The following is an 18846-nucleotide window of genomic DNA, read 5'->3' as shown; positions in this document are numbered from 1 at the left end:
CTCACATGATACTCACACAAGTCCGACAGAGATGAGATGAAGAGAGGGAGATCAGGGATCAGATCTAACCCCAGGAGGGTAAAAGAGACAGAACTTTGCGATTGTGAGCAGAGAGTGGGGAGAAAGAAGAATCAGAGCCCATTTTGGGCTTCTGGCTTGGATGAATAGAGCTGACACCGGCTTTGGCTGCAAGATGAGGAGGTCAGTTTCAGACAAGGTGACCCTAAGACATTTTTTGACAGCAAAGTTCCAGTAGGCAGATTAAGAGATTACTCTGGAGGTGTGAAGAGAGAGGAGGGACGGAGATGGGGATTTGGAAGACATCGGGACTAGAGGGTGCTTGAAACTCTGTGCGAATCAAGTCACCAGGGAGAGTGAGAGATACCTGGGGTGGGATATTGTTAGATGCCAACGTTTAAAGATTGGGTAAAGAAAGAGGAGTATGTGAGAGAAGAATAGAAGGAGGGCTCAGAGGTATCTAGATAAGAACTGAAAACCCTATTGAGTTTGGCAATCAGATCATTGGCAATTAGATCAATTAGATCCCAAACGGAGAACAGATTTGGTGGTGAGGTGAGGTGGAGACCAGCATGTGGTCTGCCGAGGTGTGGCTGGGTAATGAGGAGGTAGAAAATCACAAAAGAGAAGCAGAGGAGAAAGCCTGGATGGTTGCTAGTGGGACCATGTTTGGGTCCAGAGATGACTTGATTTTCCAGGATGGGAGAGACTCAAGCAAGCTCATGGCTAAGGTCAAAGAGCCCTGAGAGATGTTGCAGATATCAGAAGGGAACAATGGCAACTGATGGAACTGGTCCAAAGAGAGGCCAGAGGGATGGTGCAGTAGGTGAGCAGTTCTGGAACAGGAGCAAAGACAGCTCACCGCCTGAGACTACAGGATGGTCAGGGCCAATGGGACAGTCAGGGTTACTGCAAACCCATAGGGTGCCTTTTTGAGAACTAGAAAAAAGTACCCCTCTCATGGACCAAAAGAGAAAGACTGGGATCCTGGTTCTGCAAGTCAAGAACAGGCTGTATTTCAGCTCCCCATCAGCCCTTCAGTGAGATGCTTTTTGTGCAGTACACACACTATGCAATTGTACACAGTTGTGCAGGGCCCTGGAGTGATCAGTTAAGTCCTATATGTATGATAGGGCATACTGGTTCCGTTTTTAGGAGAGGAATCTTGCAATATAAAATCAGAGCTATAATACCTTTTATTTCTCATTCTATTTTGGAGTTTATACCCCAAGAAAAAACTCCTTCCTTAAAAAACAAGCAATACCAAACCTAAATGTAATTGATTTAAAGATGCTTAGAGTAGTGGCATTATTTATACTAATAATGATGAAAATTGGATACAACCCAAATAGTCAACAAAAGACACAACAAAATGAGATACAATATAGCAATTAAAAATGACAAATTGTAGCCTTGATTTTTTCAAAGCTTAGAAATGACTAAGGAGTGAAGTAAATGGCAAGAAATAATGTTTATAAGGTAGCTTTTCTGTCCAGTAGACTCAGTTAATCATTGAAAACCATCTTGAGCATGTCTACCTGAGAAAAAGAATGTGAACGCCTTGGGCAAGGACGTAGTGTTTCTGAAGATAGCACGCAGGGCTCACTGGGTATGCTGTCAAGTCTAATCACGGCTTCAGTATTCCTCTTCACGGCTTTCAGATTTGCAACATCATGAATGCCCCTGCAGAGGACTTCTTTGCATTCCAGGTAAGTCATTACTTGTTTGGTTTCAATCACCTGATATTTTTTCCCCCCAGAGAGGGTTCAAACACATTAAAGTCCATCTGTTTGTTGGGAAGCAGTCTCAACAAAGTGAAAACATGGATGGAAAAAGTCATATGCCCATGGAAGTGGGGAGGGAGTTACTTTGGTAAATTCCAAGGTCCCATTTGGTTTTAATGTTCACATGTTTTGCTTTCTGGCCTCTGGACTTTTGCTTATGCTGTTGCCCTACCCCTGAACCATCTGGTCCTGCCCAAATACTCCCTGCTCTTTAGTACAAGCTCAAATTTTATGAAACATTTATGAAGTCTTAGTCTGTTTCCTCTGGCTAATATCATTTCTCTCTCCTTGGGATTTTCATGGTATATTTTTTACCACTCCATATGATTTTTGTCCATCTTTTTTAAATATGTTTATGGAGGGTATCCTCTGTGCCAGCAACTGACACAGTCTACACTGGCTGCAATGGTGGACCAGACAGACGTGGTCTCTATCTCAGGGGGCTCATGACTGTATGGGGAGAAAGGCCATGGAGTGCTGGTCAGAGAAGGACAGAGGGATAGAGGAAGGAATCTTTCCAGGGACCTGAGTTAATCTAGAAGGAATCAAAGAATGTGTCCCTGAGAAATTATATTTAGGCAGGAAAAAAGGGGAGAAGACTATAGGAAGGAGAGAGCTTGTTGGAAGGACCCAGAGTAGACCAATGAATGAGTGAGAGACAGTGTGGAGAGTGGCAGAAGCAGATTCTAGAGAAGTAGACCAAAGTCAGACGATGCCTGGAGAGGACAGATGACACATGGCCTAGAGGACCCTGCTGGGGAATTAGTTCCCCGTACTATAGTCCCCTTACTTTATCTCTTATTACCCTTCTTTGCTTCCAGATTAATTCCTCGGTAAAGGAAAATATAGGTCAACGGTTGGACCTTATCTTTCTTAACATTTCTAGCTGTAGGTGCCCAATCAATATTTGTTGAGTGTAGCACACCAGATGGAAGCTAAACAAGGCATTAACAATCAGGAAATAATTAAGAAGAAAATAAAAATGAATCTTAAAAAATTAGTGAATTATTTTTTTTTAGTCCTTGAAGAACCTCATGAAAGAATGTAGCGAGAATATCCTTCCAAAGTTAGAGTTGTATGGCTTGTGTTGGGATTTTGCTCGTTTCCCCGTGAGGAGCCCAAATTGTTGCTGAGAGTTGCTAACCTGATAAAAACCGCACTGAACTTGATCTCTACCCAATTAGTTCACATTAAAGCATCAAATCTGATCTTGTTTTTAGATTCTAGGCTTCTTCCTCTAACTCATCCTCTACAAAATGGCCTGAGTAATTTTTTGAAACTCAGGCTATGTACAGTAACTTCTCTGCTTAAAAACCTTGAATTCTTTCTCGTTTGGTTTTCAATAAAACCTGTTTCCTTATCATGGCCTTTAGAAGGAAGGGGCTCCCTGAAAGTTAGGTGGAGACTTGGGAAAAGGCAGACCTGGAACTCATGTTTCCTGACCAATATCCCCTTGTTCTTGGGCTGTAATCTACATCCTCCTGGAGTCACTTTCCCATCAGATACTGGCTTCCAGTGTTCATGAAATGATCACCATTATTATCATCATCATCATCAACATCATTGTCATCATCATCATTATCATCTTACCACATTAAGACTCTTAGAACTGGGGCTCCTGGGTGGCTCAGTGGGTTAAAGCCTCTGCCTTCGGCTCAAGTTATGCTCTCAGGGTCCTGGGATCGAGCCCCACATTGGGCTTCTTCCTCACTGGGGAGCCTGCTTCCCTTCCTCTCTCTCTGCCTGCCTCTTGGCCTACTTATGATCTCTGTCAAATAAATAAATAAAATCTTAAAAAAGAAAAAAAAGAATCTTAAACTTTCAAGTTGGAAGACTCCAAGTACAGGAAGCCTTCCTTGATTTCCTTCCCTCCTCTAACTCCCCAGAACCATAAGAAACTCCAGTTACTTGCTTACCTGCCAGATTATGAACAACCTGAGGATAACCTTTGTACCTCCTTTGCCTCGGTTTTTTCAGTTTCTAGTTCGGTTCCTTGTACATTGTAAAATGTTTAATATTTACCACTTCATGAGAAGAGAGTCTAGAAATTACCTAGTCTAGTCATTCCCATGTTATAAATGATAAAATGAGAGCTCAGACAGATGGCAAATGGCTCACAAAGGGCCACCTTACAACTGACCAAGAGATTTCACTGCCCTTGTCTCATTCACTCCATGAGGCACAGCTTCTTGCTACCACCCCCATCTGGGCTGAGACAGCTGAGGCCCACTGACAGGTCAAAAGTATCACAGGAAGTCACACCAAGAGTCAAGAGACAGGGCGCCTGGCTGGCTCAGTTGGTTACACATCTGCCTTCAGCTCAGATCATGATCCCAGCGTTCTGGGATCAGGCTCCCTGCTCGGTGGGGACCCTGCTTCTCCCTCTCCCTCTGACTGCCACTCCCCTTGCTTGTGTTCTCTCTTTCTCTGCCAAATAAATAAATAAAATCTTTTTAAAAAGGCAAGAGACAAACAAACAAGATGTTTAATGGTGGCTCTATTAAGCATATCCCGGCACCTGGTGGCTTGTGAGAGACACAGTAAATGGGAGACAGTGACCCATCAGAGCACAGTGAAACTTTCCAGGTTACCTTAAGCTCGTGCCAGCTCAGGCAGGTGAAAAACAAGGCACAGAGCTGGTCCTCAAGCCAAAGGTTTTGTTGACATGGCTACAATCTGGTTTGATAGGCTTGCTTACCACCTACCCACAGACTCCCTAGCTGTTTTGCAGTTTTCATATTGTAAATATTATCTGGAAAGCACAGGTGCTTTCTAAATAGACCTAAATAGCGGGCAGGGCAGAAAGTCTGAAAGTTTTGACGCACAGAGGCCCGTGAACTATCGGGTATATAAACTCATCAGGACCCCTCTGCACCCCATCTGTTGCTGCCTGTGGTGTGGGTAACAAGCCGACCGTTGTTGTTCCCGAGTCCTTTTCTGACTGCTATTTCTAGGGCCAGTTCTATCCCAACTTCCAAATGAAAGGGCCTCTGAACAATAACCAATTTGTAACCTTCTCTGGCTTCTCTTATAGAAAGAGCCTCTGGATGAGTCCGGATGGATGATTAAGAATGTCCTGTCTATGCCAATTGTGAACAAGAAGGAAGAAATCGTGGGGGTGGCCACGTTTTACAATCGCAAAGATGGGAAGCCCTTTGATGAGATGGACGAGACTCTCATGGAGGTGTGGCTCAGGAGGATGTCTTCATGGCTGGGTTGCAGGGAGGGCTTGTTGCAGCAAGAGGGGTGAGGGGGGTTCACCTGGGGTGGGGTGGGGAGCTCACCTTGTCAGCACGCCCCCGACTCAGCCTCAATGTCTGCTCTCTTGGCTCACACTTTTGCACTGCCATGTACTGTCAGAGAAATTCACATTCCCTTTAAAACAAATTTTGATCAATTAGCTTTACCTTTTAGCATTTTTAGGATCATGTGAAAAATGAGCAGAATGTGCAGAGTTCCCGTAGGCCTCCTGTGCCCACGTGGGTACACACACTGGGGTGATGTTATCACCCATAAGAATGTTGCTTTGCATGTTGTGCTTTATTTTAAAGTGGATTCCCACCCAGTGTTCAATCTTCATCCTCAAACACCTCTTCCAAGGAGAGCAGCAACCAACCCCCTGAGCGAACCCACCTTACAGCTGAGGAAACAGAACCCTAGAGTCTTGCCCTAAGTCGCAGAGGCAGGATCAAACCAGGATGTTCTGCCTCTGATTCTTGTTTTCTTTCCCTTCAGTCTTTGGCTCAATTTCTGGGCTGGTCTGTCTTAAACCCTGACACCTATGAGTCAATGAACAAACTGGAAAACAGGAAGGATATTTTCCAGGACATGGTCAAATATCACGTGAAGTGTGACAATGAAGAAATCCAGAAAATCCTGGTGGGTGAAGTTCTTTTACATTTCTGCTCTAGCAGAAGCGGCGCCCCAAGGAATGTGACCAGGGCAATAGTCAAGCTCCATGAAGGCAGAGGTGGGTGGGCTGGCCTTGCACGGGGATGCTCCGGGCCCCTCGCAGTCAGCGGATGGATGGATGGATCCACCAGTACCAATGAGTCATATGAATCCCATATGGCTGATCCATGTGACTCGGCGACAGCTGTCCCTTGCACATGCCACCTCAGTTGTGGGGCCAGATGTTGGCTTAATAGCTCTGGAAACTCTGTATTTCACTGTGCCGAGGGTTGACTTGGTAGTAGAGAGGGAGTCACCCAACCACAGCCTTGACACTGAGAGAACACTCTCTCTGACAGCCCATGAACACTGCCAGCTTCTCAGAGACTCCCTCCATGGGGTCAGCTCACTTAGAAAGGAGTTGGATCACCGAGGAGTTTTGTGAGCAAAGAAGTAGGACAGAAGGAGTTAGAGGTTAGTAGTGAGTCCTCACATAGTTTCATCACTTTACAGTTTATAAGGCAATTTCAAACTTAGGGTATTTTTTGATGCTTACAACAACAAACGCACTAAGGTGGGAAGGGTAAGGGCTTCTATCCCTGTTATAGATACGAAGAAACTGAGGTCCAACAGGGGGACGTAACTGGCCCCCCAATCACCTGGCTTATTAAATAGGTCTCACTTAACCTTTATCAGGAGAATGAGGATATTCTCTACTACTCTTATGAAAGAGCTGCCTCCTGAGGTAGTGAGCACCCTGTCAAGAGAGGTATCCAAGTAGAGGCTGGATGATCATTTATCAGCGATGCTATAGAGAAGAGTCCTACCTACCTGGATGAGATACTTTGAAGGATATGTGGCAATTAGTGACTCATTATTCCTTGGATTTGGTTCTCAAAGAGATCGTGATGTTAGAAGTCAATTGAGTTAGCCAAAATGGCATTGGATAAGATACCCAGCTGAGCTCCCAAGACCTTTCTTATAGACCTCACAAGTTGAAACAATACAGGCCAATATTTTCAGAAGTGACTTCTTAAGCTGGGAAGATATCACAACAAATTCGATCGTTTCATCCCAATCACTAATAAAGTCAGAGGAGAAATCATCTAGTTTGGATAAATTAACTCACGGTTTGCTTGTCTCAGTCCGTGATTTTGGCCAAATGATGGATATATGGGGCCCCTGGAAGCAGAGCCTCAGTGAACCAGTGGGAAGTGAGAAGGCTATGCTCTGGGTCAAGAAATCAGAAGCAAGTAACTGAGTCCAGGTCCCCCTCCTCTGGCATGTGCCCAGCGCCATAGGCCTAGAGAAGGAAGAAACTTGCCCCAATCACATAGTAAGTGAGAGGAAGAGCCAGGACCATGAGCAAGACCTCTGACTCCCCAGTCCATAATAATAACAATAAGAATGTCAGCAACAACGTTATTCAACTCTAGTGTTTACTATGTGCCAAGCACTGCCCTGGGGACTTAGCATGCATTAGTCCATCTAGCTGTATACAAGTTTTTTTCAAAATGACTTGGCATAAGTCTAGTCTTAAGTACTTTCATTATTTCCATTTTACAGGTGAGGAAATGGAGGACTGAAGGTATTAAGTAGCTCTGCTAGTAAGTGGCAGAGCTCAAACTTGCAGGCAGGTCCCCACTGCCCGATGCCCAGGAGTTTGAACTGGCCTATCACTGGATGGTGAAGGGCAGCCTCTCTGAGTTGGTGGCTCCCGCTGCAAGCACTTTGGAGGAAAGCGGAGAATGGAAATGGAAAAGTTGAGGCATATTTAGATCTCAGATATACTAACTGATTTTGTTTCTCTCTGCTATTTTGGGCGCTGGCAGAAAACCAGAGAGGTGTATGGGAAGGAGCCGTGGGAATGCGAGGAAGAGGAACTCGCTGAGATCCTGGTGAGCGGGGCAGAACACACGCAAGGCGCACCTTGAGCATGCGCTGGGCAGGGTGGGGGGTGGGGGGTGGGGGGAGCTGCCTCTGCCAAGCTTGCCCCTTGTCACCCTGCTCTGATCCTGGGATGGGGACAGGGCTGGGGGCTGCCGGGGGGAGACCCATGCACGCTTCATGTGCTCCAACCCCAGGACTCCCCTCCTTACACAGCAAGGAGAGCTGCCAGATGCAGAGAAATACGAAATCAATAAATTCCACTTCAGCGACTTGCCCCTCACGGAACTGGAGCTGGTGAAATGTGGGATACAGATGTACTATGAGCTCAAAGTGGTGGATAAATTTCACATTCCTCAGGAGGTAAGGGCAAAAGAAACCCCTTCCATTTTCTTTTTTCTTTTTGCTTGCTTCCTTTTTTTTTTTTTTTTCTTTTCCCCCAGCTCCATCTGTAAACAGTGCACCCTCAGCTCTGGGGATATAAAGCATTAGTCACACTGTGCAGGTGACTCATTTATCAGAAAAGAGATACACAGTTCCTCTGAACTGTGCTGTTCCCGGCTCACTTGCTTCTCAAGGTGGCTTGTGAGGCGCTGAGTTCCGAAGGCATCAATGGGAACCAATAGTGAAACGAGCGTGAGAGTGAGAGATGTGGGTGACCTCATTTTAAACAGGTCTTTCCCCCTGCAGGATTCCTTATAGTGTGCTTTGAATCTAGGGGCCTGGAGATGGACGGGCAAGGAGGTGCTGGGGTGGGGGTGGGGGCTAAGCTCAGAATTTCCCAGACTTGTTTGATTAAAATAGCCATTCTCAAAGTGCTGCCTCAGACCACATCAGCACCATGTGTCAATGTATCAGAAGCACTAATTCTCTCTTGTGCACACACACACTGAGACATACACACACGTGCAATTCTCCCAGCTCTAATCAATCAGGAAGTGTGCGTTTGAACGAGCCCTCTGAGTGATTCTGATGGGCACTCACGTTGGAGAACCACCAAGTTAAAGACCCCTTTTTTTTCCTCCCTGGGAGCACTCTGGGGCAGAGTTTGGGAAACACTGATGAAGCCCCATTTAGTGGAGTAAGTGGGGGGCGCCCGTGCACCTGGTTTCCTAACAACGTCCATTTTGCTAGTATTCAGCCATTTGCAAAGTACTCTCCCCGCATTGCTGGCTGGCTGGGGCCTGTGGAGGGGATGGGGAGGGCCTCCCTTAGGACGCAGGGCCCCAGGCCTCACCCCCCGACCCCCGTGCCCGTGTTTGCAGGCCCTGGTGCGGTTCATGTACTCGCTGAGCAAGGGCTACCGCAAAATCACCTACCACAACTGGCGGCACGGCTTCAACGTGGGGCAGACCATGTTCTCCCTGCTGGTGGTATGGCGGGAGTAGGGGGTGGACAGTAGGGGGTGGGCGCAGCTGGGGCCGCGGCCGCGTGGAAGGGGAGGGACTGCGGGGGTTCTCAGGCCATGCCAGAAGACCTCTCCACCTCCACCCCGAAGCAGCTGCTTTGCTGTCTTCAGTGCTTAAAAAAAAAAAAAAAAGACACAAGAGGAATGCACGTTTAGCATTTGTGAAGTCCGAGGAGAGAATTGTGTAAAATAAAAAGTGAAGGAAAGCTGCAGGCTCCCCCCAAGCCCAGTGCGGTTACTTAGAAATAACCACTGCATGACTCCTTCCAAACCCTCTTCTATAAGCTTCGAAACATATTTTTACACAGACACAATGTGTTTTGTTTACAACCAAATGAATAATAATACCATAAAACATGCTTTCTTCATTTGAGAAGCTGTATCAATCACATTCTCCGTATGTTTAATTTTTCATTGTGGTTAAATATACAACACAGAAGACCTGCCATTTTAATGGTTTTTAGGTGTCGGGTTTTGTTTTTTTTTTTAAGATCTTATTTATTTATTTGACTGATGGAGATCACAAGTAGGCAGAGAAGCAGGCAGAGATAGAGGAGGAAGCAGGCCCCCTCCTGAGCAGAAAGCCCGAAGTGGGGCTCAATCCCAGGACCCTGGGATCATGACCTGAGCCGAAGGCAAAAGCTTTAACCCACTGAGCCACCCAGGCGCCCCAAGTGTCAGGGGTTTTAAGACATTCACCGTGTTGTGCGACCCTCACTACTATCTGCCCCTAGAACTTTTTTATCTTTCCAAATAGAAACTCTGTCTCCATTAAACAATTCCCCGTTCCCCTCTCTCCAGCCCTGGTGACCACTTTTCCCTTTCTATCTCCATGAACTTGACTACCCTAAGTATTTGAAGGAAGCTCAGGGGAAGATTCTTCTGGGCTGTGCTCAAACCAGTGTAGGGTTTGCTTTGCCAGTCTGGGCGTGTTCAAAAACCCTCCAGATCCTAACTAAAACCTCCAGATCCTGACTGCTACAACTTTTTAACCATCACCTAGTCCAGTGCCCTCTACCTCCAGTGTGCAGATTGGGATACTGAGGGAGACTGGACCAGTTAAGATCGCTCAGGACTAGGGTGACCAACCATCCCTGTATGCCTGGGACTGTTCCAGTTCTAGTACAGAAAGTCGCAGATTCTTGAAAGTGCCCCAGTCCCAGGTCAACATCTGGTCACACTATTATGCCCGGGATAGAGCCAAGGTCAGAACTGGGTTTCCAGGCCCTCCCCCTCACACCTGCTCTGCTTCTAACCCCTGCAAGAAAGGAGTGAGTGGCACCTCTGATTGCTCTTCCAGACCGGAAAGCTGAAGCGCTACTTCACGGACCTAGAGGCCTTGGCCATGGTCACTGCTGCCTTCTGTCATGACATTGACCACAGAGGCACTAACAACCTCTACCAGATGAAGTGAGTCGGCCTTTCCTGTCCCTCCTCTCTGCCTCCCGCTCCCAGGATTCATTACCCAGATCTGAAAGGCTCTCGGGCAGATTCACCAGCCAAGGGAAAGTCCCACTGTCCATAGCTTCCTACTTCCTCCTGCCCTGTGGGTCTGAGTAAACGCCAGTGACAGACAGAATAATGACCCCCAAGCCATGTCACCACGCCTGGAGCCTGGGAATGTGTTGCCTGATAATCAAAATGGACTTTGCAGATGTGATTAGAGATCTTGAAATATAGGGATTATTCTGGGTTATCCAAGTGGGCCCCACAGAGTTAGAAGGGTCCTTCTAACAGGGAAGTGAGATGTCAGAGAGGAGAGAGGATACCACACTGTTGGGTTTGAAGATGAAGGATGGGCCACAAGCCAAGGAAGATAGGTGGCCTCTAGAAGCTAGGAGTCGAGGGAATGGATTGTCCCCTAGAACCTCCAGAAGGAAAGCAGCTCTGCGGACCTGCTTTAGACTCTGAACTCTAGAGCTATAAGATAATAAATCTTTACTGTTTTCAGCCATTAAGTTTATGGTAATTAGCAACAATATATGAAACCCATCCCTTTCCTCCCTCCCTCTCTGCTGAATGACTTTAAGCCAAATGTTAGTAACTGACACTGGTTCATTCATTCCCCTTGTATTTGTAATGCTCCTAACATAAGTGCGGTAGGCCCTGTGCTAGGCAAGGGAGGTACCATGGTAACAGAACAGACACAGGCCCTGTCCTCACAGAGCTTACACTCCACATAGCCTCTGAAACATGGTCCTTGCTGGGTAGAGCAGGAACTAGTGTTGTACTCATATTACAGAGGAGGAAACTGAAGCTCTGCCCAGGACCCACTGCCTACAAGTCATAAACAAGCCTAGAACATGCTGCTCTGAGGCTAGAGGTCGTGTTTCTATTTTATGGGAAGCAAAGTATTGAGCTCAGAGCTTGGCACATATTTATTGAATAGAGACATGAATAAACACACCGCCTGTGGGAATTCAGTGGCTTCTCCTGAGACTCAAGGATTGCATCAAGGGCTTGTGATCTTTTAAGTATGGCCTGGGGCCAATGTCCACGGATGATGACAGGGAACCCAGAAATCTTTAAATTGCCTGTGTCATTGCGTGTGTGTGCGTGTGTATGTGTTCCTTTGGGGCACACGCTATTCAATAGCCTCTCTAAGGAGTCCATGAGCCCAGAGAGGCTCAGAATTAGCTGAGGAGAAAGTTAAAGCCTGAGAGTCAGGGGACCCCATGTCGAGTCTTCTTTCCTACTCCCTCACCACGTGATAAGCTCCTTCTCAGTGCTGGCCGTCAGCCTCTCTGCCTGCAGAATTAGGAGGGGGCAGGACTAGATGATGTCTGTAACCTCCATCTTGGCCATTTCATGCTGATTGTGTGTGTGTGTGTGTCTCCCATTCAGATCCCAGAACCCACTGGCCAAGCTCCATGGGTCCTCCATCTTGGAAAGACACCACTTGGAGTTCGGCAAAACGTTGCTGAGAGATGAGGTAGGATGGGTGGGGCCCCTCCACATTGCCTCCTGGGAGTCCCCATCTCACTAGAAGCCTGCGTGTAGCTGGGCGGCACTCTTCCCATCGGCCTGGGCTGCCTCTCCCACCGTCGGGGGTCATCATCAGTAGTTGCGTGGCTCTCCTGCCAACATCACTTCTTGCGTCTCTTCTATGGTTTTCTCTCTAGAGCCTGAATATCTTTCAAAACCTCAATCGCAGACAGCACGAGCACGCCATCCACATGATGGACATAGCAATCATTGCCACAGACCTCGCCCTGTATTTCAAGTTGGTATTTCTTTTAATTTTAAGACCAAGAATAACCATAATAATGACTATAATAATAAACATCATAGAGCCAATGATTTAATATGTTCTGTGCACTGTCTCTTATGCTATGGAATAGTAATTCTCACTATGACCCTGGGAGTTAGACAGTCTTACCCCCCACTGTATCCATGAGACACTGAAGTCCAGGGAAAGAGATTGGCTAAGTAAGATCAGGTGACACGCTGGAGACAGAGTTTGGGTTAGAACCTAGGTCTTCACTCCCAGGCCTCGGTTCTTTCCACTTTGTTTTGTTAAGTATGTTGTTTTCAGAAGCCTCGGTCTGAAACAGCCAGTGTTAGAAGCCTGGAGGTTGCATTATTCTAAGACAAGCTCCTTTAACAAACTGGTGTGTTATACAGGAAAAGGACGATGTTCCAAAAGATCGTGGATCAGTCTAAGACATACGAATCCCAACAGGAGTGGACTCAGTACATGATGTTGGAGCAGACACGGAAGGAAATTGTTATGTGAGTAAGACGGGGCTTAACCCCTGATTTTCCTAAGCCCAGGGTGTCTGAGGTGAGATGCTGCACTGACAGGCCTTGCTGCCCTCAAGAGAATCCTGGGACACCCGCCATTTTGGAGGCTGCCAACATCTGGAAACAATGAAGTTATGCCCTCACGGAATTGCAGAAATTATGGCATATGTTTAATTTTTGTTTTAACCCTAAAATATTAGATAATATATTATTGTTTTATTTCTATGTATATAAAATGCACAATACTTGAAGTATTTCTATCATAAGATTCAGAATTTGGGTGGTAAAGTGATAGGACTTTAAAGGTTTTGATGAAACACAAAGCATTATACCAATTATTATTTGAGTGATATCTATGTGTAATTCAAAATATGTAGGCTTAATTTTTTTTAAGCATTCCTTTATATGTGGCAATGTCCTACAATATAGCACTGCTACTCACAAATCAGGTACGTGATTTATATTAAATTTAGAGTGCCTGGCTGGCATGAGGTGTGGTAATGGGACTCAGAATTAAGTTTTTTTTTTCAGAATTAAGTTTTTAAAGACTATCTTCTTTTAGTTGCCTCACTGTGCCTCTGTGACTCACCTCAAATGATGACGGGGTGAGACATGTACATTTGAGGCCTTTGGTGATGAGGTGGCCCAAGCCAAAGAGTCCCCTGGCTCCCATGTGCTGAGTCCTAAGTATCTATGGTCAGGGAAGACAAGGCTTGACCTCATTCCCGAGGCAGTTACCAGGTTTTATCTCCAGATGCTTCTTTGAAGAGGAGGCTTGATTAAATCACAAATGCTGCAAGTCCCCGCAACAGAGAAGAGGTGGCTGCTGGGACAGGCTCAGGAAGAGAGGAAAATGGCACAGTACCCTTTTCTCACTTGCAGTCGTCCAGTCAGGCAGATCCCCTGATCCTGAGGAGCTGTGCGACTCGCCCCCACCGAGCAACGGGGCACCCTCAGGCTGTGGCTGCTCCCAGGAGCACCAGACACTGCCTGACTGGACATTTCAAAACGGTGCTGCAGAAAATTGAACAAGTGGGAAGCACACCCTGTTCTTGGGTAGGGACATTAATATTAAATGTCGTCTATTCTCCCTAATAAATATTCCTGTAAGGTGATTCCAAGGAAAATACTGACTTTATGTTGAGGATCATTAGGAAGCAATGTCAAAATTCTTATGAGAAGAAAAACAGCCAGAAAATTCAAGAGTAATGGTAGGAAGAAGCAGAACGAAAGGCAGTTTGGTCCTAGACATGAGTGGGACAGGTCCATGGGGCAGACTTGAAAGGCTATGCCTGTGTTAAAAGTGGATTTTATAGGTGCCTGGCTGGCGCAGTCAGAAGAGCACATGACTCTCGATCTCAGGTTTGTGTGTTTGGCCCCCCGTGCGGTGTAGAGTTTGCCTGAATAAATAAAACTTTTCGAAAAAGTGGATTTTTATACCAGTGAAGAAAGGGTTAAGTTCATAAATGACGTTGGGACTGTAAGGTAGCCTGATGGGTTTTTTTTTCTCCATTTCTTGGTGGACCCAGACTGGGTGTCCTACAAATTTAACCCCATTCTGACCCTGTCTATGTGGAAATATCACTAGAATCCACGGGTGAAGGGCTGGTCCCACAAGATGGCCCCTCTGCAGACACCAAATGCAAGTCAAGGTTGCTACTTCTGCTTCTGACCCCCTGGCTATAAATTGGAGGTTCCCAGGACTCCACCTTTGGGTTCTCTTAATTTGCTAGAGCAGCTCACAGAACTCAGAGAAACATGTTCTAATATCTACCTGTTTATTGTAAAGGCTACAGAAGAACAGCCAGATGAAGAGGTACATAGAGCGAGGGTCAGAAGGGTCGCTAGCATGGGAACGTCCATCCCTGTGGAACCGGGGTGCTCAGCCCTCCCTGCAGTGGGTGCTTCACCAACCCAGTAGCTCATCACATCGCCATTGTGTGAATTCTGCCGAGCTCTCTCTACAGTTACCTCTCACCCCGACCCTTCCACAGAGGGTGACAGGTAGGGCAGAAGATTCCAGCCCTCTATCTGCTCGGAAATTCTGGTGTCCAAACTCACCTTGAGTCTTTCTAGGGACCCCACACGAAATCATGGTGATTAGCCTAAACCCACAGTGGGCTTTCTACAAAGGATACTCCTATCCCTCAGGAAATTCCAAGGGTTTGAGAAGCTTTGTTCCAGGAACCAGAAACAAAGACCAGTTATATTTTGTATGATACCATAGGGGATCACAGAGCCGGATTGCTATCTCACTCCTGTAGCAAAATAAGTTCTAGATGAATCAAGATCTTAAAATAATGAGAAAACAAACCAAAAAGGGGGGGGGGAGGGAAAAAGTCATGGTAGAATTAAAAGGAATAATTTCAGATGAACTTTTCTAAGTGTGACATAAAATTCAGAAGTCATAAATAGATTGACAAATTTAACTACATAAAAATTGGGGATTTCCTCACACCACACATAAGAAGGCATAGCTGAAGTCAGAAAGCAGGTGATAAGCTGGGAAATGTATCCAACAGAACTTCTGACAGAAGAGCCCATTTCCTTAGTAAATAAAGCATTAATACAATTTAAAAAAAAAAAAAAAGGACTTATCCAATAGAAAAATGGGCAAAACCCTCCTTCTCCCCAGACATTTCCCAGAAAAGGGATTTCAGATAGGAGCAAACATACAAAAAGACGGTGACCAGACTCACAAGCAGCAACGCATAATAAAACCACGGCACGACAGAATGTTTTCACCCCTCTTCTCAGCCACTGAAAACATTTGCAAGCACACTGCATGGGGCAGAGTGAGGGGCAGTGAACTCCGCTCACTGCGGTGGGAAGGTCAACAGACGTGGCCGCTGAGCCTCTATGGACGGCTGTGTAAATGCCCGCCCTCTGACCCAGCAGTCCCACGTGCAGGACTCACCCTCCCGCTGCTGTCCCCCGTGTGTGCCAACGAAGTACAGCTGTGTCCCTGGCTGGTCGCAGCCTTATTTGTAATTGCCAAAAAGATTGAAAACAAATATCCCCCCATGGCGGGGAATGGGTCAATGACGTCACAGTACTTTCACATAGAGGGATGTGAGGCAGGCTGTACAGAGAATGTCAGGGAGGATTACCCAGATACAGTTTTAATTAAAAAAAAGAAGGGCACCTGGGTGGCTCAGTGGGTTAAGCCTCTGCCTTCAGCTCAGGTCATGATCTCAGGGTCCTGAGATCAAGTTCCGCATCAGGCTCTCGGCTCGGCAGGGAGCCTGCTTTCTTCTCTCTTTCTCTTTCTGCCTACTTGTGATCTCTCTCTCTCTGTCAAACAAATAAAATCTAAAAAGAGAGAGAGAAAGAGAGAAAAAAGAGGGATGCCTGGGTGGCTCAGTCGGTTAAGCGACTGCCTTTGGTCTGGGTCATGATACTAGGGTCCTGGGATCAAGTCCCACGTTGGGCTCCTTGCTCAGCAGGAAGCCTGCTTCTCTCTCTGCCTCTGCCTGCCACTCTGCGTATTTGTGCTCTCTTTCTCTCTATGACAAAAAATAAATAAAATCTTTAAAGAAGAAAAGAAAAGAGGCCAGAGACAGGACTTTAACTACTGCCAAATCCAAGGGAGTTTTAACGGGAAGTCTTTAAACTGAGGTACACGGACCCCGCCCACCCCTACTCCAAGCCAAAAGCCTTCTGAGAACTATGTGGGCACCGAGGCCCTCAAGGGAGTCAGTTTTCTCTTTCTTAATATTTTCCTGAGAAAGCACAGGAGTTGAAGCATTGCCAGTCCCCTTGCTTTTCTCCCTCCTTACAAAATAGTCTTACTTGGGCCTTCTCTGTCTCTCTGTCTCTGTCTTTCTTTCTCTCTCTCTCTCTATATATAATGCATAACAAGGCATTAGAGAAAGAGAATACTGTCCTGGATTGTGCACTGGGGCAGCAGTAGCTAAGGCATTTTTTATTTAACAATCTTACTTCCTTCAGAGAATGTACCACTGTCCAGGGACACCCCCGATATCAGGGCAAAAGGGTATCAGAGTAAGTACTGATGGTAGCAGCACTCGGTTAATCTGTGCCACTTCCTGTCATCTATCACCTATCATGTATTTGTTCTACCTACATACCAGACCATCTACCTTTCTTAGAATTGAGAATAAAAAACAAGATGGATGACACCGGGATGCATTCTAACATGCTTCATTGAATTGGAAAATGAAATCGGATTCTCTCTGAAAAAATATGTGTGATCTGCTTGCTTTACTGGACAGTAACAGATAGGCATTTCCAATCACATTATATGGCAAACATTTCCGTAAAGTCAGTGCATCAACTCTGCAGCTACCAAGGTTTGATGAAAAGAGTTGAAACTTGTTTGAGGATGAAAGCGCTTTATAAGAAATATAACACTGGAAGATAAATTTAAATTAATAATGCTTTAATTGACCTCACCCACTCTGAGTATCTTGGCTTAACCAGAATGCGTCAGAGAAAGTGTCCAGGGTATAATTAATAGTCATGTTAGAAGCCTTGGCTAAATCTTTATGGCATACTTCCCAGAAATTGAGGAAGTGAGTGATTCTAAGGTTTGCTTTAAATAAAATTGAAGGAGAACCTAATGGAATTGTCAGCTGATAAATCATTCAGAAGAATGATCACAGTATACTTTCAACAGATGATTTGGAAGAATTGAAAGAATTGAGTGACATCACTGTAACAAAACTACCATTTCCAAGGCTTCTAATTACTTGCATCTGTAAAAAGAAAAAAACTGGCAAAAAAACACATGCTAAACCCTATCTTAAATCAGCAATAAGAACTATTCATTCATTAACTCATTTTAAGATTTTATTTATTTATCTGACACGCAGAGAGAGAGGGCACAAGCCAGGGCGGCAGCAGGCAGAGGGAAAGGGAAGAGCAGGCTCCCCTGATTAGGGCTGCATCCCAGGACCCTGGGATCATGACCTGAGCCGAAGGCAGATGCTTAACTGACTGAGCCACCCAGGTACCCATTAACCGATTTTTTTAAAATGATCTTTAATAGAAAAAATGTATTTCATTATGTTCTGTAGCAAATTATCCAGAGCATAATATCCCACCAAAGATATGTACCATTAACCGATTTTTAAAATAAGATCCATAGTGTCTCATTAAGAGAGAAATTTCCAAAAAAAAAAAAAAAAATTTACTTTGAGCATTTAATAATTATTTCTAAAAACAGGTAATAGATTTCTGTTGTGTTGATTAACTGTGTAATAACAATAAATAACCTCAAGTTTTCAGTACTTGGAGGCCTATGGTCAAAGAAAAAAACTTTAGTTATATCATTTCATATTTGGGCATATTTGGTTGCAGATAAGTTCTGAGACACAGAGCTCTAAAACCCTTGGAATGTTCTGAGCGGTAGGAGTGATAGGAGTGTCTTTTGTTCTGATGAGGCGACTCTGGGTGGGCTCCTGGAGGGCTTCAAGATGGAGGCTGATCATCGGGAAGATCAAGCCATGATTAGAAGCTTGGAACTTTCAGCCCCACCCCCCAATCTCTGTGCAGAACAGAGGGGCTGGAAACCGAGTTAGTCACCCATGGCCAATGATTTAATCAATCATGCTTACATGATAAAAACCTCCAGAGAAACCTCTAAACAACAGAGTGCGAAGAACTACCCAGTTGGTGAACGCATGGAGGTGCTGGGAGGGTGACAGGTCTGACGAGGGCGTGGAAACTCTGCGTGCGCCCCACCCCCACCCCACTCCTTCTCCAGCGTCTCTTTTTCATTGGCTATTCCTGAAGTGTATCCTTTATAGTAAACTGGTTAATGTTAAGTAGAAAGTTTCCCTGAGTGCTGTGAGCTTGTCCCAGCAAATTTTTGAACCCGAAGGCGATGTTTATGGAACTCCCAACTTTGTAGCCAAGTTGGACAAGAGTGTGGGCAACCCAAGGACTTGGTATTTATGACTGACCTCTGAAGTGAGGACAGTCTTGTGGGGACTAAGCCCTTCAACCTGTGGAGTCTGACAGTTCATGTCAGAATTGAATCGTAGGACACGAAGTTGGTGTCAGAATTGGTGGTTGTGAGGAAAACACTCAATACTCCCCCTCCCCCCATACTTCGATGACCTTGGAGGGCTCCTGGCAGCGAGCCCCCTC

The 18846-nt window shown here is 45.7% G+C and overlaps 1 protein-coding gene across 2 annotated transcripts in view; it reads left to right on the top strand.

Annotated features, from left to right (window-relative positions):
* Positions 1–18846, top strand: part of PDE6A (phosphodiesterase 6A) — a 56766-nt gene that overhangs the window by 26259 nt on the left and 11661 nt on the right. For both annotated transcript variants that reach the window (XM_059416523.1, XM_059416522.1), the window contains 10 exons: positions 1680–1727; positions 4837–4986; positions 5538–5681; positions 7526–7591; positions 7797–7943; positions 8846–8953; positions 10289–10398; positions 11833–11920; positions 12111–12211; positions 12613–12720. In XM_059416523.1, the coding sequence (XP_059272506.1) occupies positions 1680–1727; positions 4837–4986; positions 5538–5681; positions 7526–7591; positions 7797–7943; positions 8846–8953; positions 10289–10398; positions 11833–11920; positions 12111–12211; positions 12613–12720 (1070 nt within the window). The remainder of the gene's footprint in view (positions 1–1679; positions 1728–4836; positions 4987–5537; positions 5682–7525; positions 7592–7796; positions 7944–8845; positions 8954–10288; positions 10399–11832; positions 11921–12110; positions 12212–12612; positions 12721–18846) is intronic.

This window comes from Mustela nigripes, chromosome 12, assembly GCF_022355385.1.
Source record: "Mustela nigripes isolate SB6536 chromosome 12, MUSNIG.SB6536, whole genome shotgun sequence".
Taxonomy (NCBI): domain Eukaryota; kingdom Metazoa; phylum Chordata; class Mammalia; order Carnivora; family Mustelidae; genus Mustela; species Mustela nigripes.
This window is presented reverse-complemented; position numbering and strand designations above follow the sequence as displayed.